Source organism: Podarcis gaigeae (assembly GCF_964106915.1).
Source record: "Podarcis gaigeae genome assembly, chromosome: 2".
Lineage (NCBI taxonomy): Eukaryota > Metazoa > Chordata > Lepidosauria > Squamata > Lacertidae > Podarcis > Podarcis gaigeae.
Genome location: NC_139679.1, coordinates 63,513,620 through 63,533,068, shown reverse-complemented (window position 1 = coordinate 63,533,068; position 19,449 = coordinate 63,513,620). Strand labels below are relative to the sequence as shown.

Sequence of the window (19,449 nt, the reverse complement as noted above, 5' to 3'; positions counted from 1 at the left end):
TCTGCTGCCACTACTGCTGCCATCTCTGGGCATATGGTATCAATCGATCACAGTTCATAAAGCTATTACGAGCAAAGGTCATTGGAGTCACTATGGACAAGTGATGTACAAAGACCTCTGCCCAGCCTTCTTGCTGCTGATGGTTGTGGCAAAGAAAGGGAGGGAGGAATCTTCTTTGCAGGCCAACATGTGTCCCTATAGTTCCATAATTCTAGTCACTAGAACTGTGGAATGATAGAATTATGGCCGAATATGTCTTCTTCAAACAAAGTCTTTTTAAAAAAACACCTTGCAAAAATATTCAGAACATACTTAACACAAGAAATATGATAAACAGATTGTATAAGCTGGAATCTGTAATGTACTAATCTCTGCATGCTGGAAAGGCACATATTTCATTTTGCTAAGGAAAACATATCATAGGAAGAGGCGTACAAATTACACCAACTGTCTAATGGAATTTATTTATTATTTCAGTGGTCTCAGCCAGATAGGATTCTATCCCAAGTATTGGTGGTGGGTAGGGAGCTGGGTGAGTGATTCAGATTCCAGCAAGGCAAAGCCAGTTTCCAGTTCTAGTAAGGCAATGCCAAATATGGTAAGGGTCAAGTTCCAGCAAGGCAAAGTTCAAGCAAAGCAAGTAGCACCCTGGAGAGCTCCATGCAAAGCTCAGGCTGAAAGGTCATGCAAGCAAATTCAAAATGCTTCAATGGCAATCAAACACAAAGCGAGCCCTAAATAAAGCTGCAGCTCTTTCCGGGGTGGTGATCTCCCCTTCCAGTGCTCAAAGCCTCTTCATTTAAAGGGGTCTAGCCCAATTCAGCAACCAGGGGAAATGATGGTTTCTCTGAGGCAATATGAACTCACCAGACCAGGGAGGTGCTGGCAACTCAGACTCTGCTTATGCTAAAACTTCTGGTGCAGTGGGAACATATGGCAATGATATTTCCTCTGAATCCCTGGCCTTGTTCCTTGAAGAGTCATGACAACTTTCAAAGAGTCATGAGAAGACAATGAATTTCTAATTGGCCACTGCGCTTAGGAAAGTTGGGTTGTTTTTTTTTAAATAGAATCAGTCACACACCATATCATATATAGGCAACAGCAAATCCATATGCAACCCTGCCCCATATATTTTAGATTTTTTTAAAGAAATGATTTTAAAGAAACTGTGAGTGTTAGAGATCAATCACATAACCAGGCACAGCACACCCATGAGGCAAAAGTGCTGATCTCACCAAAACCTGACAAGATATGGTGGAGTGCACAACATCTCACAAGATTTCAGTGAGATCTTGCTGGAAAACAGCACCACTTCTTCAGTGAAGGTGGCCTTGTGGGTGGTGCGGCAGGGCAGGTTGGCACTTCCTGTTTTGCAATACAGGATGCATTGTCCTGCTCATAGTCATTCACTATTTTACTAAAAGTGGCATACTGAGTGGCATACTGAATATTCATAAGAACATAGTAAAAAGTTCTACAGCCAGTTTATAAATAAAGAGTGTAAGCCTCCATCTTCAGGCTCACTGTCTCATCTGTAAAGTGGAAATAAAAGGAATTTACTCCACAATTCTATAATTTGCTAACTTTGCAAAAAAATAAAATCACTGTATAAACCCCAAGTGTTATGATTAGTAATCCTCACATGTACAGGACAAGTGTTGTTGCTCAGAAGACATATATAAAAACCAGATGAGTTGTAGTGGTTTCAAACATACACACTCTGTACACCTACTATATCCAGCTAGCAAAATAAATTGGCCCTTAGATGACGCAGGAAGTACCATGAGTCGTCACAAAGATGCTTCATAGCTCATTAATCTGGAATGCTGTGGTTATGATCCTATGCTAACCCTGTTCCAAAATTAAAGCTGAGGAATTATGAGCAATCCCTGCAGACTCTGTTTGGATCTTCAGCAATCACCATGCACTCAATACACAACCAACCTATAGTGTGGAGGAAGATAGCATAGGCTGGCTGTTCACCAACATTGATCCAGTGTATGACCAGTCCAAGGATTTGCACTTTGTGGACTTGCCTTCTGTATGAGGCTCGCTTCAATGTTCATTGTCAAAAGGTTGGCAGCCAAAAACCACATTGAACTTTTGATTACCTTGGATTTCCCTTGCTGATTTCCTCTTTCCACCTACACTGGTGGTCCCTGTCTGAGGCTGAGAAAGAGGATGTTAGTAATTAAGTCTACAGGGAGAAGATGTCTCCTGTGGAATTGCTACTCACATTTGTAATCTCATGTTTTCTCCAAAGGAACTTGGGTATTCTCCAGCTTTCTACTCACAAGAATTTGCTTTTTTAACAGGGCATTGCTTGCTACAAAAGGAACTCCCACGATGCGACTTCTGTTTTTGAAGATGCTCCTCTTCTTGCTGTTCTTTCTCACAGGTAAGCAAACACATGACTAAGTGTGTCTGTGTGAACTTCTCAAGGAATCCCCACGGTGCACAGGACAGATGAAGAGAAAAGGAGGTGCAGATATGGCAGTTCTCCTGTTGAGACATGTCCCCCTGTCTTAAGCCATGTGCATGCAGTGTTAGTGTGCAGACCCAGTAGCATTTAAATGAAAGACTTTTTCCCCCTCATAGGCTGCAACATGCTCATTTTTCTGTTCTTGTAGGGCAGGCCTATACAACTCGCAAAACAGGAATAAATACGCAGCCCACAATTCCCTTTATAACAGCTATGAGGAACTAGATTTAGGTTGCAGACAAAGGCTTGGATGAACCCAAGTATGTGCAATGTGCTTCTGTATAGGTAAGGGAGAGGCTAATTTTGCTTACCAGAGGTAGCCTGTAAAACAAGAATGGGGAGCCTGTGGCCCTCTAGAAGTCGCTGGACTTCAACCCCTTTAATCTCTGGCGATTGGCCATGCAGGCTGGGAATTGGAATCCAACAACATCTGGAGGACTTCAGGTTCTCAAGCTCTGTCTTGAAGGTTGGAGGCTTTCTCGAGCATGTACTAGTTTAATATTTAAATGCTCCCTTTTCTCCCTATAGGGTGTTATTAATAGGTCGTCAATAAATGCCAAAAATAAATAAACATCATTTATTTTGTTGTTTATTATTTATTTAAAACATTTATATGCCACCTCTCTTTAAAGTCATTTCACTGCCTTGTAAGTGAAACAATTTAAAATGATTCAATATACAATTGCAAACAATCTGATAAGAACCGCATATATCACAATACATAAAGAAAACGGGGTGGAATAGGCTGCTGCCACAGAGGGTCCAAAACCTTTAGGGAGATTTTAAGGGGCATATAAGGGTTGCTATCAGAAAAGGGAAGTTGAAACTACCCTGTGTTTAAGCAGAAGTACCCACATGCTTCTCTGAAACTAAACCAAATTAAAGGATTGTGGGGGTTTTTTTGAGAAAGTTTAAGTCACTTTTAAAAAGGGATGCTTCTGGTGGTTTGCTGTACACTCTTCCAGCTTTTTTCAGATGTTTTGTGGTATTGCTTCAAAAAATTGCAAAATTTCATCAGAAGTGACAGTGGGATGAAAGAAATGTTTGTGTGTGCATAGTAGGGTTGTCAGCTTTTCATCATGTTGCTGTGTCCTGAAACACAGCCAGATGGGCAGGTTATAAATAAATTCTTCTTCTTCTTCTTCTTCTTCTTCTTCTTCTTCTTCTTCTTCTTCTTCTTCTTATGCAGCTTTATGTGCAAACATTAGCAGACTGGCACATCCACTCAGTGAAACGCTTCGCTTGAAGTTGCCATTGCTGTTGGATGGACTGAGTTCACCTTGGTCGCTTATAAACAGCAATGTTTAAGGAATTCATTATTTGTGAATTTCAGTAGGAACTGATCTGATCCACATCTCCTGGATTATTATGCAGATTGGAGCACAGTTATCCCTCAGGCTTTCTTGGCTTAAAAAAAATACCCTAATGCATTTAAAGATGGAGAAATACATTTAGAAATGTGTGTTTTGAGGGGGGGAGTTTCAAAATGTGTATTTATTAGAAAATACATTCAAAAATATGAATTTTGAATTATTTTAAAATTGGAGATTAAATGGAGAAATGGAGCACATGCAAACCAATACAGACCAGAAATAAAGTGATCTGTTCATCCCTATTTGCAAATTGTGCAGGTCTCTTATAGTGTTTTTCTCCTTCTTTCTACACAAATGGAAGATTTCTGGCAGAGGTTTTCTGGCAGCTGAAGAAGCTGTCTGTCTGACATCCTTCAGGCAAGGGACCTTCAAAATAAAGATTTTGTGCCTTGGCACCAAATGAAACAACATGAGTACCTTCACTTTCTTTACGCTCCAAGAGCAAGGCCAGAACTGCTTCCTAGATGCCCACGCTTAAAAGTTACTGCTTCACAGTCTCCACTGCTGTCCCTCAACATCCTGTTTTTCCCCTGCTACAATTACACCTTTTATTCATGTTATTTTGTAAATGTCCTGAGCATAGTAAGTCTCTGTTGTTGTATTTGTGGGGAACATTTTTTTTTTTATTTAGATGTGGGCAAAATATGTTTAAAAAGCAGATCAGGGTGGCTGTTCATTTGTTTTAAGACAACAACAAAAACAAGTCTTTCAAATATTTTGGGTCCCTTTATTATATTTTTCCATTTTTGTTCTGTATTATTTCATTGTTTTTAACATTCGTAAGCCACCTCTTAATGGAAAGGCAGGGTGCTGAAAAGCACCATAAATAAATAAAGTAATCCATATTTTGGAAGCTCAGATTGATGAGTTTTGAAATCCTGGAATTGGCAGTTCTACATAGAGATATAGCCTGGTGATAAATCTGCAAGACACTTTCTGTCTTTCTAAGGACAAGCTGCAGTGTACATTTCTAAACGGAAGCATTTTGCACTCTCCTTTCATTGTCCTATGCAATGGAAAATGATTTGTGACTGTTGTACTTCCATGACCAATATAATAACTGTGGGAGCACAATTACACAATAAGAAGGAGGACAGTTAAGTGGAGAATAGCATATCCTTCTTATATGGCTGTTTCCACTCTCTAGTAACATTGGGAAACCTCTCTGCAAAAGCTAGGAAGCTGGCAGCTGTGATGGGCTCATAGGAAGCAATTCAGGAAGACATTGTCTACCTTAACATTTCCGAAATTTCCTGTTGTGATTTTCCTCTCACATTTGGAACATGACTAGATCTATCCAACACAACCTGCAAATGAAATCACATAATGGAAATAAGTGTCATAGAAGACACGTCACCTTTTAAATACATGAAATGAAATGCAGCTTGTTCCTATGACTCTCCCCTTCTTCAACAGTATTAAAAAGCCAGAATCTTAAACGTTCTAAGAGAAGAAAATATATGGATTATCCTGTGGCTTTCCTATGGCCAGGCATAGGCAAACTTGGCCCTCCAGCTGTTTTTGGACTACAACTCCCATCATCCCTAGCTAACAGGACCAATGGTCAGGGATGATGGAAGTTGTAGTCCCAAAACATCTGGAGGGCCGAGTTTGCCTATGCCTACCTATGGCCCTGTGCTGATGTCTGACAGTGCAATCCTATACACGTCTACTCAGAAGTAAATCTTATTTAATGTAATGGTACCTGTCTCTTGGTAAGTGCATAGAGGATTGCAACCTTAATTATCCATTCACACCATATAATCATCATTGAGCAAATCTGTGTTTTCTTTATAATGTTTGGTTTTGCCATAACAAAGCAATTAAGGACCAACACCAGGCTCTCACTTTTGGTTGAGAAATAGTAGGTGGAGAAAGAGGCCAATTATCTCATATATGCCTATGAATTTTCATGAAACATCTGTGATTGACCAGTGTGTTAGAACCACTAAAGCAATCAGGATTGCGGATGAGCTTTGCATGCAATTCAAGAGTTAAAACAATGAATGCATTATTAATTATTAATATGCTGCTTCCATTTCTGATCTCACTTTCTGAATTCACCACTGCAAATTCTACTGCCATGTATTGTAAGTTGCTTGGAGACCTTTGGGTAACAAGCGGCTAACAAGTTTTAACACCACCACCTCAGCTTCTGAACTGTGGGACTTTAGTGTTTCTCTTATGATTTGTTTTTCTTCAAGGATTGCCACAAACCAGCTCCCTGGAGATTTCGCCTAATGACCAAGAAGTCATCCTCAGCCTCTACAGTGATTTTTCTGTGACATGCTCAGGGCAGAACGAGATTTACTGGAAAAAGGACAGCAAACACGTATTAGACACTGGGCTGGAGAGAAGGGACAACACTTTTATTAGCGTCCTTACACTCAGGAATGTGACCGGCTATGATACGGGTGAATATTCCTGTCTCTACAAACAATCCGCAGAGGAAAAAGCCATCTACATTTTTGTACCAGGTATTGGAGATTGCAGTGCCTTGCTGCTTTTAAGTCTCTGGGTTGGTGTGCATGCAAGGAGATCTGGAAGACTAGAATATATAGGAGGATGTTGAAGAAAGGTGACGCGGTGATCTGTGGTGTGGTTTGGGACTGTGAATGTGGTTTGGGTTTTAACTTTGTGGCATATGCAAGAAACAAACAACCCAAACTCTTGTGAACAGTGTGCTTCTAGCCCCATTCCTCTTTTTTTTACCGTGTCCAGTTTCCACAAAACCCTACCATCTCCAGAGATGGCCCACCTTAAAGAAATAATTTAACTTAGATATATATAATCTTCTTTTGCAACAACTCCAGTCTGACAAGTCTTGTCCAAGCTAGAGAGAAAATAGGACTGTAGTATTCCAATAACACTAAACCTGATGTTGAGTCTCTTCCAATTCATCCTTATTCTGTATTGTTTTTAATATTAATAATATTTTAATATTCAGTTGGAAGCCACCCAGATTGCCTGAGGAAACCCAGCCAGATGGGTGGGGTATTATTATTATTATTATTATTATTATTATTATTATTATTCATTGTTCAGTTTACAAATGTCTTATGCCAGGAATTCATCTTTTTTATTATTGTTACTGAATATTATCTGTGCCGTTGCATAATTAATTGGTTTCTCTCCACCTTCTTCTACCTATAGACCCCTCTTTGCCATTCGTACCTAGCAGCCAAGAGGACACATTTGTTTTCACCACAGGCCATGGTGAAGACATTATCCCATGCCGTGTGACAGACCCCAACACAAGAGTGACCCTTTATGAAAAGAAGATCGATGACCCAATCCCCAGCACTTATTTTGCACAACAAGGCTTCAAGGGGTACTTTGAAGACACGTCCTACATCTGCAGGGCAACATTGGACGAGCAGGAGTTTGACTCTGAAACATTTTATGTGTACAGCATCCAAGGTGAACCTTTTCATAATACTTTCCTCATCTAATGTGGGCAAAGGAGTTGCTCTTCAGTCAAAAGTTACGGCCTTTCTGTACTGAAATACAGCAGCCTAATTTTGTGTTTTGGTGTTGAGTCTCACCCATTGAACAACATGTAGCAGATGAAGCCAGTCCACCCTCCTGCCCCAAGTGCAAGACAACCTTTTGGAAGTGGACCTGCTCAATTAAAATTGGCCATGTCCGCAGAGTGTTCAGTGTGCTTTGCACCTGGAACAGTTGCCTGATGTATTACTCCATTGTGTTGCCATATTTATTCTCCAGCCTATGCTGAGATTTATTTTTTGAGGTGGCAGCAGGATTACTCACATCTTCATAGAGAGAAAATGAAACTCAATGTGCAAAGGAATAATCATACAACAACCATGAAGCCAGCAATATGAACTTGGTGTACATCCCATGTACAATTTCAGTCACGTGAATCTGTCCTCCTGTAATTTTGGCTTCTTTTCATACTAATTTGAAATTTCCCCTTTTATAGTTTCCTCTTCTCCTACCTCCGTCATCAATGTCACTGTCAGTGCTGTGCAAACTATTTTGAAACAAGGGGAAAATATCAGTGTGACTTGTGCAGTGAGAGGCATTGATCTGGTCAATTATACTTGGAGTTATCCTGGTCAGAAGGTAAGTAAATGGCCGGGGCGGTGGGGAGTGGCTGGGAGGTTTGTTTTGTCTTCTCGTCCAGACTGGACATAACACAAGTGATGGACTAATTGCCCTGTTGTCTTCTCTGTAGAAGGGTGGGCAGTCATTACAGCAGAGAGGCAACTGTTTGAGTGTAATAACTGGGCTACAAAGCCAAATGTGGACGCTCCCTCCCACAATCAGTAATAATTTTGGGACTGCATACTTATGCACACTTACCTGGGAGTAAGTCTGTTCCAAGAAGGCATGCACAAGATTGCACCATTAACTTGCTTGATTTTTTTGTGGCAAAATGCCCTGGGAACATGGTTACAGGGTAACATATAAATATTATTTAATAATTTGATGACTGAATACTCCATGAGCACCTAGGATAGGATGGAAATATTAATGAATTCATTAGTGAAGTGCCCTCCATTTCTGTTCACTGCCTTGTTACTTTAAAGGCAAAGGTAAAGGTACCCCTGCCCGTACAGGCCAGTCGTGTTCGACTCTAGGGTTGTGCGCTCATCTCGCTTAAGAGGCCGGGAGCCAGCGCTGTCCGGAGACACCTCCGGGTCACGTGGCCAGCGTGATGAAGCTGCTCTGGCGAGCCAGCACCAGCGCCGCACACGAAACGCCGTTTACCTTCCCGCTATAAAGCGGTACCTATTTATCTACTTGCACTTAGGGGTGCTTCCGAACTGCTAGGAGCTGGGACCGCAGACGGGAGCTCACCCCACCGCGGGGATTCGAACCACTGACCATGCGATCGGCAAGCCCTAGGCACTGAGGTTTTACCTCCAGCGCCACCCGCGTCCCCTGCCTTGTTACTTTATGAGATGGTAATATGTAAATACTCCTATTAAAAATAAAATATAAATAAAAGAGTGAACACAATCTGCTGCTTGAGTAGAAGAATGGGGAAAAGCATACCAAGCTGCCTTACTTATGTATTAGCACACTGCCATGGTGCTTTCTTCTAAGGGCCTTTCAACATCAGATGTGTTGATTTGTTAGATGGAAAATAGATGCCAGATGCAAGTGCCATATGAACAGCAGAGAATTTGCACATCCCTGAATGACTCCTATAGAGGCTCCTTTACCTATATATCAGTAGATAGAAGTCATGATTGTTATGCTCTACCTCCACTGCAAGGGGCATTATCCACTTTCAGGCTTTGAATAGGCACCTGGTCATCCACTGTGAGAACAGGATGCTGGACTAAATGGGCGACTGGCCTGATCCAACAGGCTTATCTCGTGTTCTTATGCTCTTACCTTCAATCATTTGAGCATGGCTACGTGGGTTCAACAAACCCTTTGACAAACTTGAAAAAACTCCTGTAATGCTAAGCGCTATTTACATCATGTAATCTTTTTTCCATTCTTCTGCAGGTAGGCAAGGAGGTAAAACCATGGACCGATGTTGGAGCAAGGGGCAGTCGCGATACTAGTACCACCTTAACCATCCACAATGCAGAGCTGGAGGATGAAGGAGATTATATCTGTGAGGCCACTGACACCTATCATGGGCAAAAAGAAACACAAAGCATCTTTATCAGAGTGATTGGTATGTTTGTTTGTATATAAAATTCCATCAGCCTGGTGAAATGTAATTAGATGGTGTTGAACTGACTCTATAAACCTTTTTTTTGCGCTTTGATTATTTTTACAGAACTATTATCTTGTAAAGGAGTTGCCAACCTTTGTGGGGCCTGTAGGCACCTCTCCCTCTGGTCACTTATTTCCCTTTTCATCCAGGTCATACATCAACAGACAGAAAAGCATAAAACATGAACACTTTTCCATGGGGTCTGGATATCCAGTAGAGTTAAAGTCGATCCTCTTGACTGTATAATTTTCAGTGGGTTCCTCCAAAAGCTTGCACTGGTGAACTGTTAAAATCACAGATCTGGTGTTTCTAAGGAGCGCAAAAGCATTGTTCCAAAACACAGAGCCTCACACGTATTCATGGTTTTTATACTAAATGACAACAAAACCACCAAGAAGTCACAAGCACACCTATGTACACAAAGGTGACCTATGTTTTGATGGTGGTTTTGAGAGGAATGGTAAAAATTACAAGGATCCCTAAGGATCCATGCCTCAGATTCATGTTTTTGCAGCATTGGAAAGTGTCAGATCTGTGATTTTGTTGTTGTTTCCATTAAGAAACAGATGTGAGCCGTGACTTGATGGTGGGATGTTGGTAACCCATGAAAGAAGTGCAATATTAAAACCATCCGTTTTACTGGATCCAACATGTGTGCACATGCACTGTCTTGGAGACGCTGTTCTTTCTCTTTTCCCCTTGTGATACTCTACATTCTCCCCTTTCTCCCCGCCGGTCACTCTGTTTTCCTCCAATCTCTCAACGATCCCATTTCCTTCCTACCCACTCAGTCACTTTGCTTTCTGTTCAGCTGTTCAAACTGCAGAACACATAGATCTGAAAGAGGAAGCTGGAAAGATGGCAAAGTCAAAGCCACTCTGCTTACCTGTGAATTCTCTCTCCCACTTTTTCTTATCTAGAGCATGGCTTTGTGACCTTCCACACTATTCTGAATGACACAGTGTCTGCTGAACTGCACAAAAGCCACACCTTCCATGTGCTGATTGAGGCGTATCCAAGCCCAACTATCGTTTGGCTTCAGAATCATCAGCCCCTGACTTCAGAGAGCAACAGTGAATTTGCCATCAGCACCAGGAATTCCTCAGAAACCAAGTAAGTGTCTGCTGTCAGATGAGCTGGCAAAATCAGCCAGGGAGTGTGACCCTGGTTGCTCCTTCTGGATCTTTCAGTGGCTGTTATTGCTGTCCACCACTGCATCCTCCAAGAACATCTCTGTGAGCTGAAGGCACTGATCTGTTGTGGTTCCGCTCCTACCTGCAAGACTAGTCTCAAAGAATGGTATTGGGAGTCTATGCCACACCCTAGCAACATAGATACAGGGTGCCACAAAGCACTCTTTTATCCCTAATGCTACTTAGCATCTATATGAAGCCGTTGGGCGTAGTCATCTGGGGCACACAATCCTCATCACACCCATCTGTGAGTCTCCATTAAGGCTGTGCACAAGCTGAACCAGTGCCTGCCTGGATGCAGTGAATGAGGGCTCACAAAATGAATCCTGTTAAAAGCAGAGACACTGTCTGAGTGGTTCCTAGGTCTAGGAACTGGGCATTTCACCTTTTCTAGAAGGGGTTGCACTGCTTCTGAAGGAATAGGTATGCTGTTGAGGACATTGGGAGTACCTTTGCACATGGAGGCCCAAGTCTCCTCTGTGGCAAAGAGTGCCTATCACCAGCTTCAGATGGTACATGAACTGTGCCATTTCCTGGGCAGGTGCCACCATCACCCATACACTGGCAATCTTGTTCAGAGAAAATGGCATCCATCAGAGCAACCAAGGTGAATTTCTGGCCCAAAACCTGGCCTGAACCCAGATTGGAATGGGTCCAAATAATCAATTTCCTCCAAAAGTTCCTGCAGCTGAAACACCACTCCCCTCTTGAGCACCTTGTCCAAAAAGGGGATCTTAGTGACCAATCAGTAGTTGTCAGGTACCTCAGACTCCAGGGACCATGTTTTCCTTCAAAGTGGCAGGGACCATCCCCTCATACAAAGATGCATTAACCATCGCCTGGATCCACATGGTCACACACACCCTGCCAGCCTGCATGAACAAACCAGGATGGGAAAGAGATGACAGAGCAAGTACTGTGACTACAGTGTGCTTCAAAAGCACTGTGGCTTTCCTTTTCTGTGTATAATTGGGGGGAAATTCCTGCCTTGAAAGAAAGAAAGAAGAAAGTCTCTTTTAGTCCATGATGGGCAATTTTCTGGATTGCTCCAATAATTTCACAAGAGTCTTCAAATTTAGTTTGATTGAAGGGACTTGGCAGAAATGCCACTTTAACTGTAGCAGGTTTCGTGCTTCTGCATGAGCTGATCATCTGCTCCAGCATCTTAATTTACATAAGGTTCTAATTCCTCCAGGTACCATACTACTCTAACCCTTGTGAGGGTGAAACAGAGTGAGGGAGGTTTATATACTGTCCGAGCATTCCATGAAGATGACTTGAAAGAGCTCTCCTTCACCTTACAGATTAATGGTGAGCAGATTTCTTTGCAAAAATTTATCTTGCACTAGGAAATTATTTATCAACCCAGCTCATTTAAACAAAAGCAACACAAATGTCAAGGGCAGGGAACAAGCATTGTCCCACTGCCAAAGGGATTGACTCTGCACTCACTTCTGTACCACTGAACAAATGAGTCTCTTTTCTTTTCTTTTCTTTTTGCAAATATGCTTTATTGTTTTAAAGTACAAATACAAACAAAGCCATACCACAGTAAACAAACAAAAACCAATTGTAGGGAACAGCATTGATGATAGAGGCGCACCAATAAAATCAGAGTGGTGCATATTTCACATCCCTGGCTCCCTCCCACTGCACTGCAGACCTTGCCAAAGACTCACATGCAAAACTGGAGGATTAACTGAATGCAGGTTTCTATTTGCAGAGCTTAGGAAAGGAAAACGTACTTTGTCAGACTGTTCATGTTTCATCAAGTCTCTGACCACTTTGCTGTACTGTATTAAGCACTCAGAAAGTGTGGGTACATTTTTCATGCAAAAGTTACATCTGTGCTCATGTTTACTCTGGCATTTACTCCGCCACCACATGTGGCATCCATACACGTGGAGTTTTAGCATGCTTGCAATCAGCAGTGTGGTTGTGTATGGCAGTAATGAGTGAGTGTTGCACATGAATGGGCCTGCCCATGTGGCAGGTGCTTTTTAACATGGCAGGCCAAGCATTCTAGAATGTTTTCATAGGTAAGTCCAGGCCACTCTCTCTTGGCCCTCTCATTCTGCTCTCTCTTTCACGGTGTGCTTGCTAAGTCCATCAGAATTGCTTTGTTGGATCAATAGAGAGCAAAAACCCTTGCAGATAACTTCGCCTCGGGACTTCAGAGACAAACACTCCATGGGAAACTCTGCTTCACTCCTGCGACAGAGGATGCAAGGACAAAGTTCTCCACACAGGTAAGCAAGGAAGGGGAAGTCCATGCCTCAAAGTACGAATTCTGTACATGACATGACATGACATACCTTCCATGTTCACAATTCCTCACAATGTTGGAAACTTCATATTGGTGAACAACCCTTCACAGCAGCAGTATAGAGACATATATAGTGGGATTGAGCTGTGGAGCCATACCTGCAATGCCAGCATTACTGCAGCATATCTGGGCAGCCCTACGACAAGTCAAGATGGCAGTAAGGTTAGGGCCATATAGATGTCCTGGTGGAAGTAATGGAATGCTGGTAGCAGTCCCATCAGTGACAGTATGATCCTAATCTCTCCACTATCTCTCCACTATCTCAGATAAGCAGTGTTGGGAGGGTGGCTCCACCTCACCTCACCCATTGCCACTGCTCAGCAGATAGCACAAATTTATCCCACACAGGGCACACAGCGTAAATAGGGAGTAAGAACTACACCAGACACCATGAAGGCAGCAGAAAGCACATCTATTTCTGCTGGTGAAAACCAATCACTCATTTCAACCACCGCGGCAGCTGCTTCTGGCCAAAAACACATGACCTCTTTTTCTTTGCAGGATCAGGACTTGGCACATGAAGAGGAATAAACATTATCAGCAGCCAGAATTCCACTACAGCTCCCCTACATGGGAAAGGTGAGTTTTGTTTCTGTGACCATTGACAGATGAGTCTCTGAATTCAGTTGTCAGGCATCTCCGGGCTGGGGGGGATGGGTGGGTCTGAGGCACAGGACGTGGAAGAGCACTAAGGTTAAAGCATCTTGTTTTCATCACTTGCTCACAACCACCTGCTGAGCATCTGAGCTATTGACCATTACTCATCACTTCCCCTGTGTCTCTCTTTCCAAGGTAACCCTCCAACAGGTGCAGATGCAAGTCTGGTTCCAAGTCCAGCAGAATGTGGACTGTGATCGAGGCCTGCAGCAGGACCTGCCACAACAACAGCTGCCAGAGTGAATGCAATTGTTTCCACACGGGATTACCATCATTTGCTTTAACAGTGTTCCTGTACCTGTGCAAGCTGCTTCACAGACAGCCATGTAGCAGGTGCAGTCACACTCTAGGATGTGGATGCAGGAACAGCGAAATATGTTCCTGGTACCCTGTTGTGTGTCATGCACAGGGCCTAGGAGCCCTGCTGGAACAAGAAAGTTGGGAATCCCATGTGCCCACCTTAATTTCTGAACCTATTCTCCCACTGTGGCTGTTCAATAAAAATTTGCTTGTTTGACAACTGTTTCTGTGTGATAATAACGCAAAGCGGAAAGGGATTTCCCTCCCCACACACCTGTACCCACCTTCACAATGGAGCTCCTAATGGAAGAGGGTCTGTGGCAGGAATGAAGCACTTTTGGTCCTCCAGATGTTGATGGGAGGACTGCAACTTCTATCATCCCTGGCCACTGCTGATGGGAGGAGGAGTTCAGCAACAAGATATTGAATGCCACAAGTTCCTCATTCCTAGCCTAAAGCATTAAACACCCCCACATCCCACCAGAGCTCAGGTTATGCATTGTATTCAGCTTCCGAATGGAGAGATGTAGAAAGTTGAGTCCCCTAAAGATCAGTATTGGGACCTGTGCTTTTTAACTTGTTATAAATGATCTGGGGTGAGCAATGAGGTGGCCATGTTTGCTGATGATACTAAATGGTTTATGGTCATTAAAACAAAAAGATTGTGAAGAGCTCCAAAAGGACCTCTCCAAACTGAGTGAAAAGGTGTTAAAATGGCAAATGGAATTCAGCATAAGCAAGTATAAAGTGATGCATGTTGGAGCGAAAAATCTTAATTTCACAAATATGCTCATGGAATCTAAATGGGCAGTGACTGACCAAGGGCAAGAAGTCATAGTAAATAGCTCAATAAAGATGTCAAGCCAGTGTGTGGTAGCTGTGAAAAAGGCAAATCCCTTGCTCGGGATCTTTAGGAAAGGAATTGAAAATAAAGCTGCAGATATCATAATGCCATTATACAAATCTATGGTGTGATTGCATTTGGAATACCATGTACCATTCTGGCTGCCTCACCTCAAAAAACAAAATATGTTGTAGGTAGGATTCGAAAACAGTTCAGCAAAGGGCTACCAAAATGATGAAAGGGATGGAGCAGCACTCCTGTGAGAAAAGATTGTAGCATTTGGGACTTTTTGGTTTAGAGAAGAGGTGAGTCAGAGGCGATACGATAGTAGTTTATTAAGTGATGCATTGCATGGAGAAAGTGGATAGAGAATCCCCCCCCTCCCTCTCTCATAATAGAACTCATGGACATGCAATGAAGCTGAATGTTGGCAGTTTCAGGATAAACAGAAGAAAGTACTTCTTCACACAGCACATAGTTCAACTATGGAACTCTCCCAGGAGGCAATGATGGCCACCAACTTGGATGGCTTTAAAAGAAGATTAGACAAATTCATGGATGCCTATGTACTACCTTCATTGTCAGAGGCATTATGCCTCTGAATACCAGTTGCTGGAAATTGCATGCGGGCAGACCGCTTGCAGGTTTCCATGGGCATCTAGTTGGCCACTGTGAGAACAGGATGCTGGACTATATGAGCCATTGGCCTCATCCAGCAGGCTGGTCTTATGTTCTCTAGCAAGAGGACAGCATCCTGGTATCTCACCATCTCCCTGGTGAACTATACAATCAGACTGTGTGAAGACTCTGCTACATTAGTCAAAATACAGCATTATAAATACTTTATAACACTGTGGCACCGGATGGCGCTGTAGAGCTGAAATCGCAACTCAATGATATTTTCAATTGTGAGCTTTACAATGGTTTTTTCTTTGGCCTTTTTTTTTTTGCAGATTGTTTTCAGAGCATTTTTTGTGTAGGTGTGTAGAATTCAGAGGTCAGCAAGGTTTATCTCGCCTGGGCCAGATCAGTCCCATGGAGATCCCTCTGTGGGCTGGATTGCATGTGCGCCTGCGATTTTCAGCATCTGCGCAGACGCAATTTTCGGTGCCGTGGAAGCGAGTCCCCATGCCATGCTGCGCCAGTTTAGTGCAGCGCACGAGCGGGCAACTCACTTCGGGGACAGCTTGTGGACCGGTCAAACAACCTCTGCAGGCTGCTTCTGGCCCATGGGCCTTAGGTCCCTGACCCCTGGTGTAGATGTAGCCTGAAATGAAGGCTAGAGGGGCAGATGCATAACAAGATCTGCTGGAGCAATAAGCAGCAGACAATGGAAAACCACATGTGGGTGAATAGGATCAAGGAGGTGGGAAGGATGACAAGCATCCACAAGTCAGTCCATGGAATTACTTCCTCTGACTGGCTAGGGTGCTTTGCTGTTCTAGCCTCTGACCTCCCAGCCAGTTCTACCATGTGACCACATGTAGGCTTTGAACCTGGGATCTAATGTGTGTTAAACCTACAGGGCAACAGTTCCATCTGGTGGCTCCTAAGGCTTGGTGTATATGACTAGATTCAAGGGTTGGGCAGCTGGAAGGTCACAAATGTCCTATGATGGGTGCTGCTCTGTTTGTTCTCTCTGAAAGTGCACAGGATCACAACTATATATGGACACACACACCAGTATTAGCAACCTACAGTGCAGCAAAAGCACAGGATTTCTCTGTAACCAGTTGACTCACAAGAGCATCACAATTGTAAGGGCCATTTTCAATGAGTTTGAACCCTGAAATTCATCACACGTGTAAATGCCTTGATTATTAGGATGGGAAATCAGGAAATGGAATGTTTATATATACACCATCAAAATCAGGGACTCAAATTGGACTACTATGTTTCTGATTCTGGGTATTTATCAATAATAGTATCATTTGTAACACAAATGTTTCTTTCGGGTGGCAGAGGTGGGGGTCTATTTTCTGAGACTTGTTTATTCCAACCACCTCCTTCCTACCTTTTAAGCAGCTCCTTGTTTTCTTGTGTTCTTTCCTCCAATATAACCAGTACCAGCAAAGGTGACCCATTTGAGAGAGGACAGCAACACGACCAGTGGGGAGCAAACGGTGACCTGCATCACAGAAGGAATGCCCCAGCCAGAGGTTGTCTGGTATACCTGCAATAATGCCAAATGGTAAGGAGATCACTTCTGAAGGGCCTGTTTGGTACATTTGTGCTTGGGACTTCCGGGAGCATGGGATGGAATTAAAATATGATGGAATAGGAGACTCAATAACTGTATAACACAGAGAAAGGATTCCAATAGGCATGCTACTCATCAAAGGATTGAAATAAGTGCATGGCAGATGGGGTCTGCAACAGAATGTTGCAGTATTTTTCACCTCCTGATTGGATGGAATACTCCTCCTTTTCAGTGCTCCAGGCAGCCAGAACCTTCTCTAGCAGTTTATTCCATCACCTATTGTTTGCCCCCATTTTTCTTTTCCAAGTGACAGCCAACATTCTGTGAGTACTGATCATGCTCAGATCTTATTAGGCTGTTTTTGTTTTACTATGCCCCATTACAGGGTTTTTTTTAAAAGTATTTTTTACTTCCGCAAACCTCACCTAAGCATGTCAATACACCTCTCTCTTCTTTATCAGTTTTGGCTACAACACTTGACTCCCCTATTAAAAGGATTAATAGCTTGCAGTGACCATGCTTTTCATATAGCTATTTTCACAGATTCAGCACTCCAAACATTTTGAACGTGAATTATATACCTACATAATTTTATTTGTATCATAAGATTTAAAATATAGATACGAAAAATTAATGTCAATAATAGCAGCAACAACACCCCCATAAAACCCTCAAACAATACCCCATCCAAGAGTCTGTTCAGCAGCCTCAGCTTTTGTAGCTGGAGTCAGTCAGGCCAGGTGGAAAAGGCCTGCAAGGCAGGGAGCAGGTTTTCTGTGACTCACAGCTAAGATCAGGGGTCAGCAAGGTTTACCTCACCTGGGCTGGTTCACTCCCACGGAGATCGCTCCGTGGGCTAGATCGCGTCTGCGCAGACATGATTTCTGGCATCTGCACATGCACAGACACAATCTCCGGCACCTCGGAAGTGAGTCCCCACTCCATGCTGTGCCGGTTTAGCACAGCGCTCGGGGACTCACTGAGCAGGCAGCTCGGGGGACATTTAAATGACCCCTGTGGGCCACTTGTGGCCCATGAGCCGCAGGTTGCTAACCCCTGGCCAAGATGGTCTCAGGCCTCTTCAGTTTGCAGATCAACGCCAATAAAAAATGTTGTATTGCACTTATATCCTGCCTTCCTTCCCTCATGGAACTCATGGTGGTGCACATGGGGTTCCAAGGTGATCACTGACCAGATGCAGTTTCAGCAAGGGGGCTGAATCATGTACTTTCAGAGTCATACTTGATGTTGCACTGAATGTCTCCAACTAGACCTAGCATACAATCCTGTACAAACTTACTTTTAAGTAAGCAGGCACAGGGCTGGGTTGCAGCAGTTCAAATGGAGCGTGAATAAATCAAACATCAGAAGAAGCTGGGCTGTCTTCCATTGGCTGATTATCTTCAACAACAGGTGTGATGCAGAAGCCACCAAATCCCTGGTGAATGCCTCTGAAGAGATGGTTCTGGAAACAAACACCACCTACCGAGATGATATGAGGATTTACATCGTGACAAGCAAGCTGCACCTCCACAGAGTAGATGAGCCAGTCTTCCTCAGTTGTGCTACTCAAAACCTCTTGGGCACAGATACTCAGAACATCACCTTGGTCCCAGACAGTGAGTTCCACAGCATGTCTTGCATAATACGTGTGTGTGTGCGTGCGCACACAGCAATGTTTATTTCAGTGTAGGATTGTAGGAACATCGTCATGTCCTCGACTTATGCCATATGTCCCTTCTGATATTCCTATTCCTATATGGCAGAGTTTAAATTAACTCACAGGAGCACAAGTTATAGAGGCACAGTAAGAGAAAATGAAGAGGCATAGTTCCAAAAGCAGATGGTGTTAAGTGAGTGAGAAAATACTGAACAGGGAAGCATGAATGTGATAAATGCATAGCCTTGCTTCTCCTATGGGTTCAGTGCCTGCAAAGCTTGCCACCACCATTCCTTTTAACTGCATTTATCCTCTGTGTGCCCCAAACCATAAAAGGTTTGAGAAAGGCAAAGGGGTTGGGAGTGTACAATCTTTTAAAATGTTTGTTTTCTCCGCGCGCCCCCCCCTCAATCCCTCACAGGTATATACAGAGTCAAGCTAATAGTGCATTTAGTTCAACATTGTTTACTCACAGTCTCACCCCAGGGTTTCAGGCAGGAGCCTTTCCAAGCCCTGCCTGGACATGCCAGGAATTGAACCTGGGACCTTTTGCATGCAAAGCATGAGCTCTGCCATGGAGCTATAGTCCTTCCCATACTAGATAAGGCAGCAAAGCAACCAGCAACATACTACAACATTGCATTGTGTTTCTCAATCCTTTGCTGTTCTCTGTGGCTCTATATAGCTATGGCTTCTTTGGCTTCTTTGTT

The 19,449-nt window shown here is 43.1% G+C and overlaps 1 protein-coding gene across 1 annotated transcript in view; it reads left to right on the top strand.

Annotated features, from left to right (window-relative positions):
* Positions 1-19,449, top strand: part of PDGFRB (platelet derived growth factor receptor beta) — a 74,909-nt gene that overhangs the window by 31,933 nt on the left and 23,527 nt on the right. Inside the window, exons 2-10 of the mRNA XM_083728679.1 lie at positions 2,319-2,401; positions 6,063-6,335; positions 7,012-7,278; positions 7,802-7,944; positions 9,343-9,517; positions 10,480-10,672; positions 11,948-12,063; positions 16,944-17,070; positions 18,493-18,698. Of these exons, the coding sequence (XP_083584805.1) occupies positions 2,319-2,401; positions 6,063-6,335; positions 7,012-7,278; positions 7,802-7,944; positions 9,343-9,517; positions 10,480-10,672; positions 11,948-12,063; positions 16,944-17,070; positions 18,493-18,698 (1,583 nt within the window). The remainder of the gene's footprint in view (positions 1-2,318; positions 2,402-6,062; positions 6,336-7,011; positions 7,279-7,801; positions 7,945-9,342; positions 9,518-10,479; positions 10,673-11,947; positions 12,064-16,943; positions 17,071-18,492; positions 18,699-19,449) is intronic.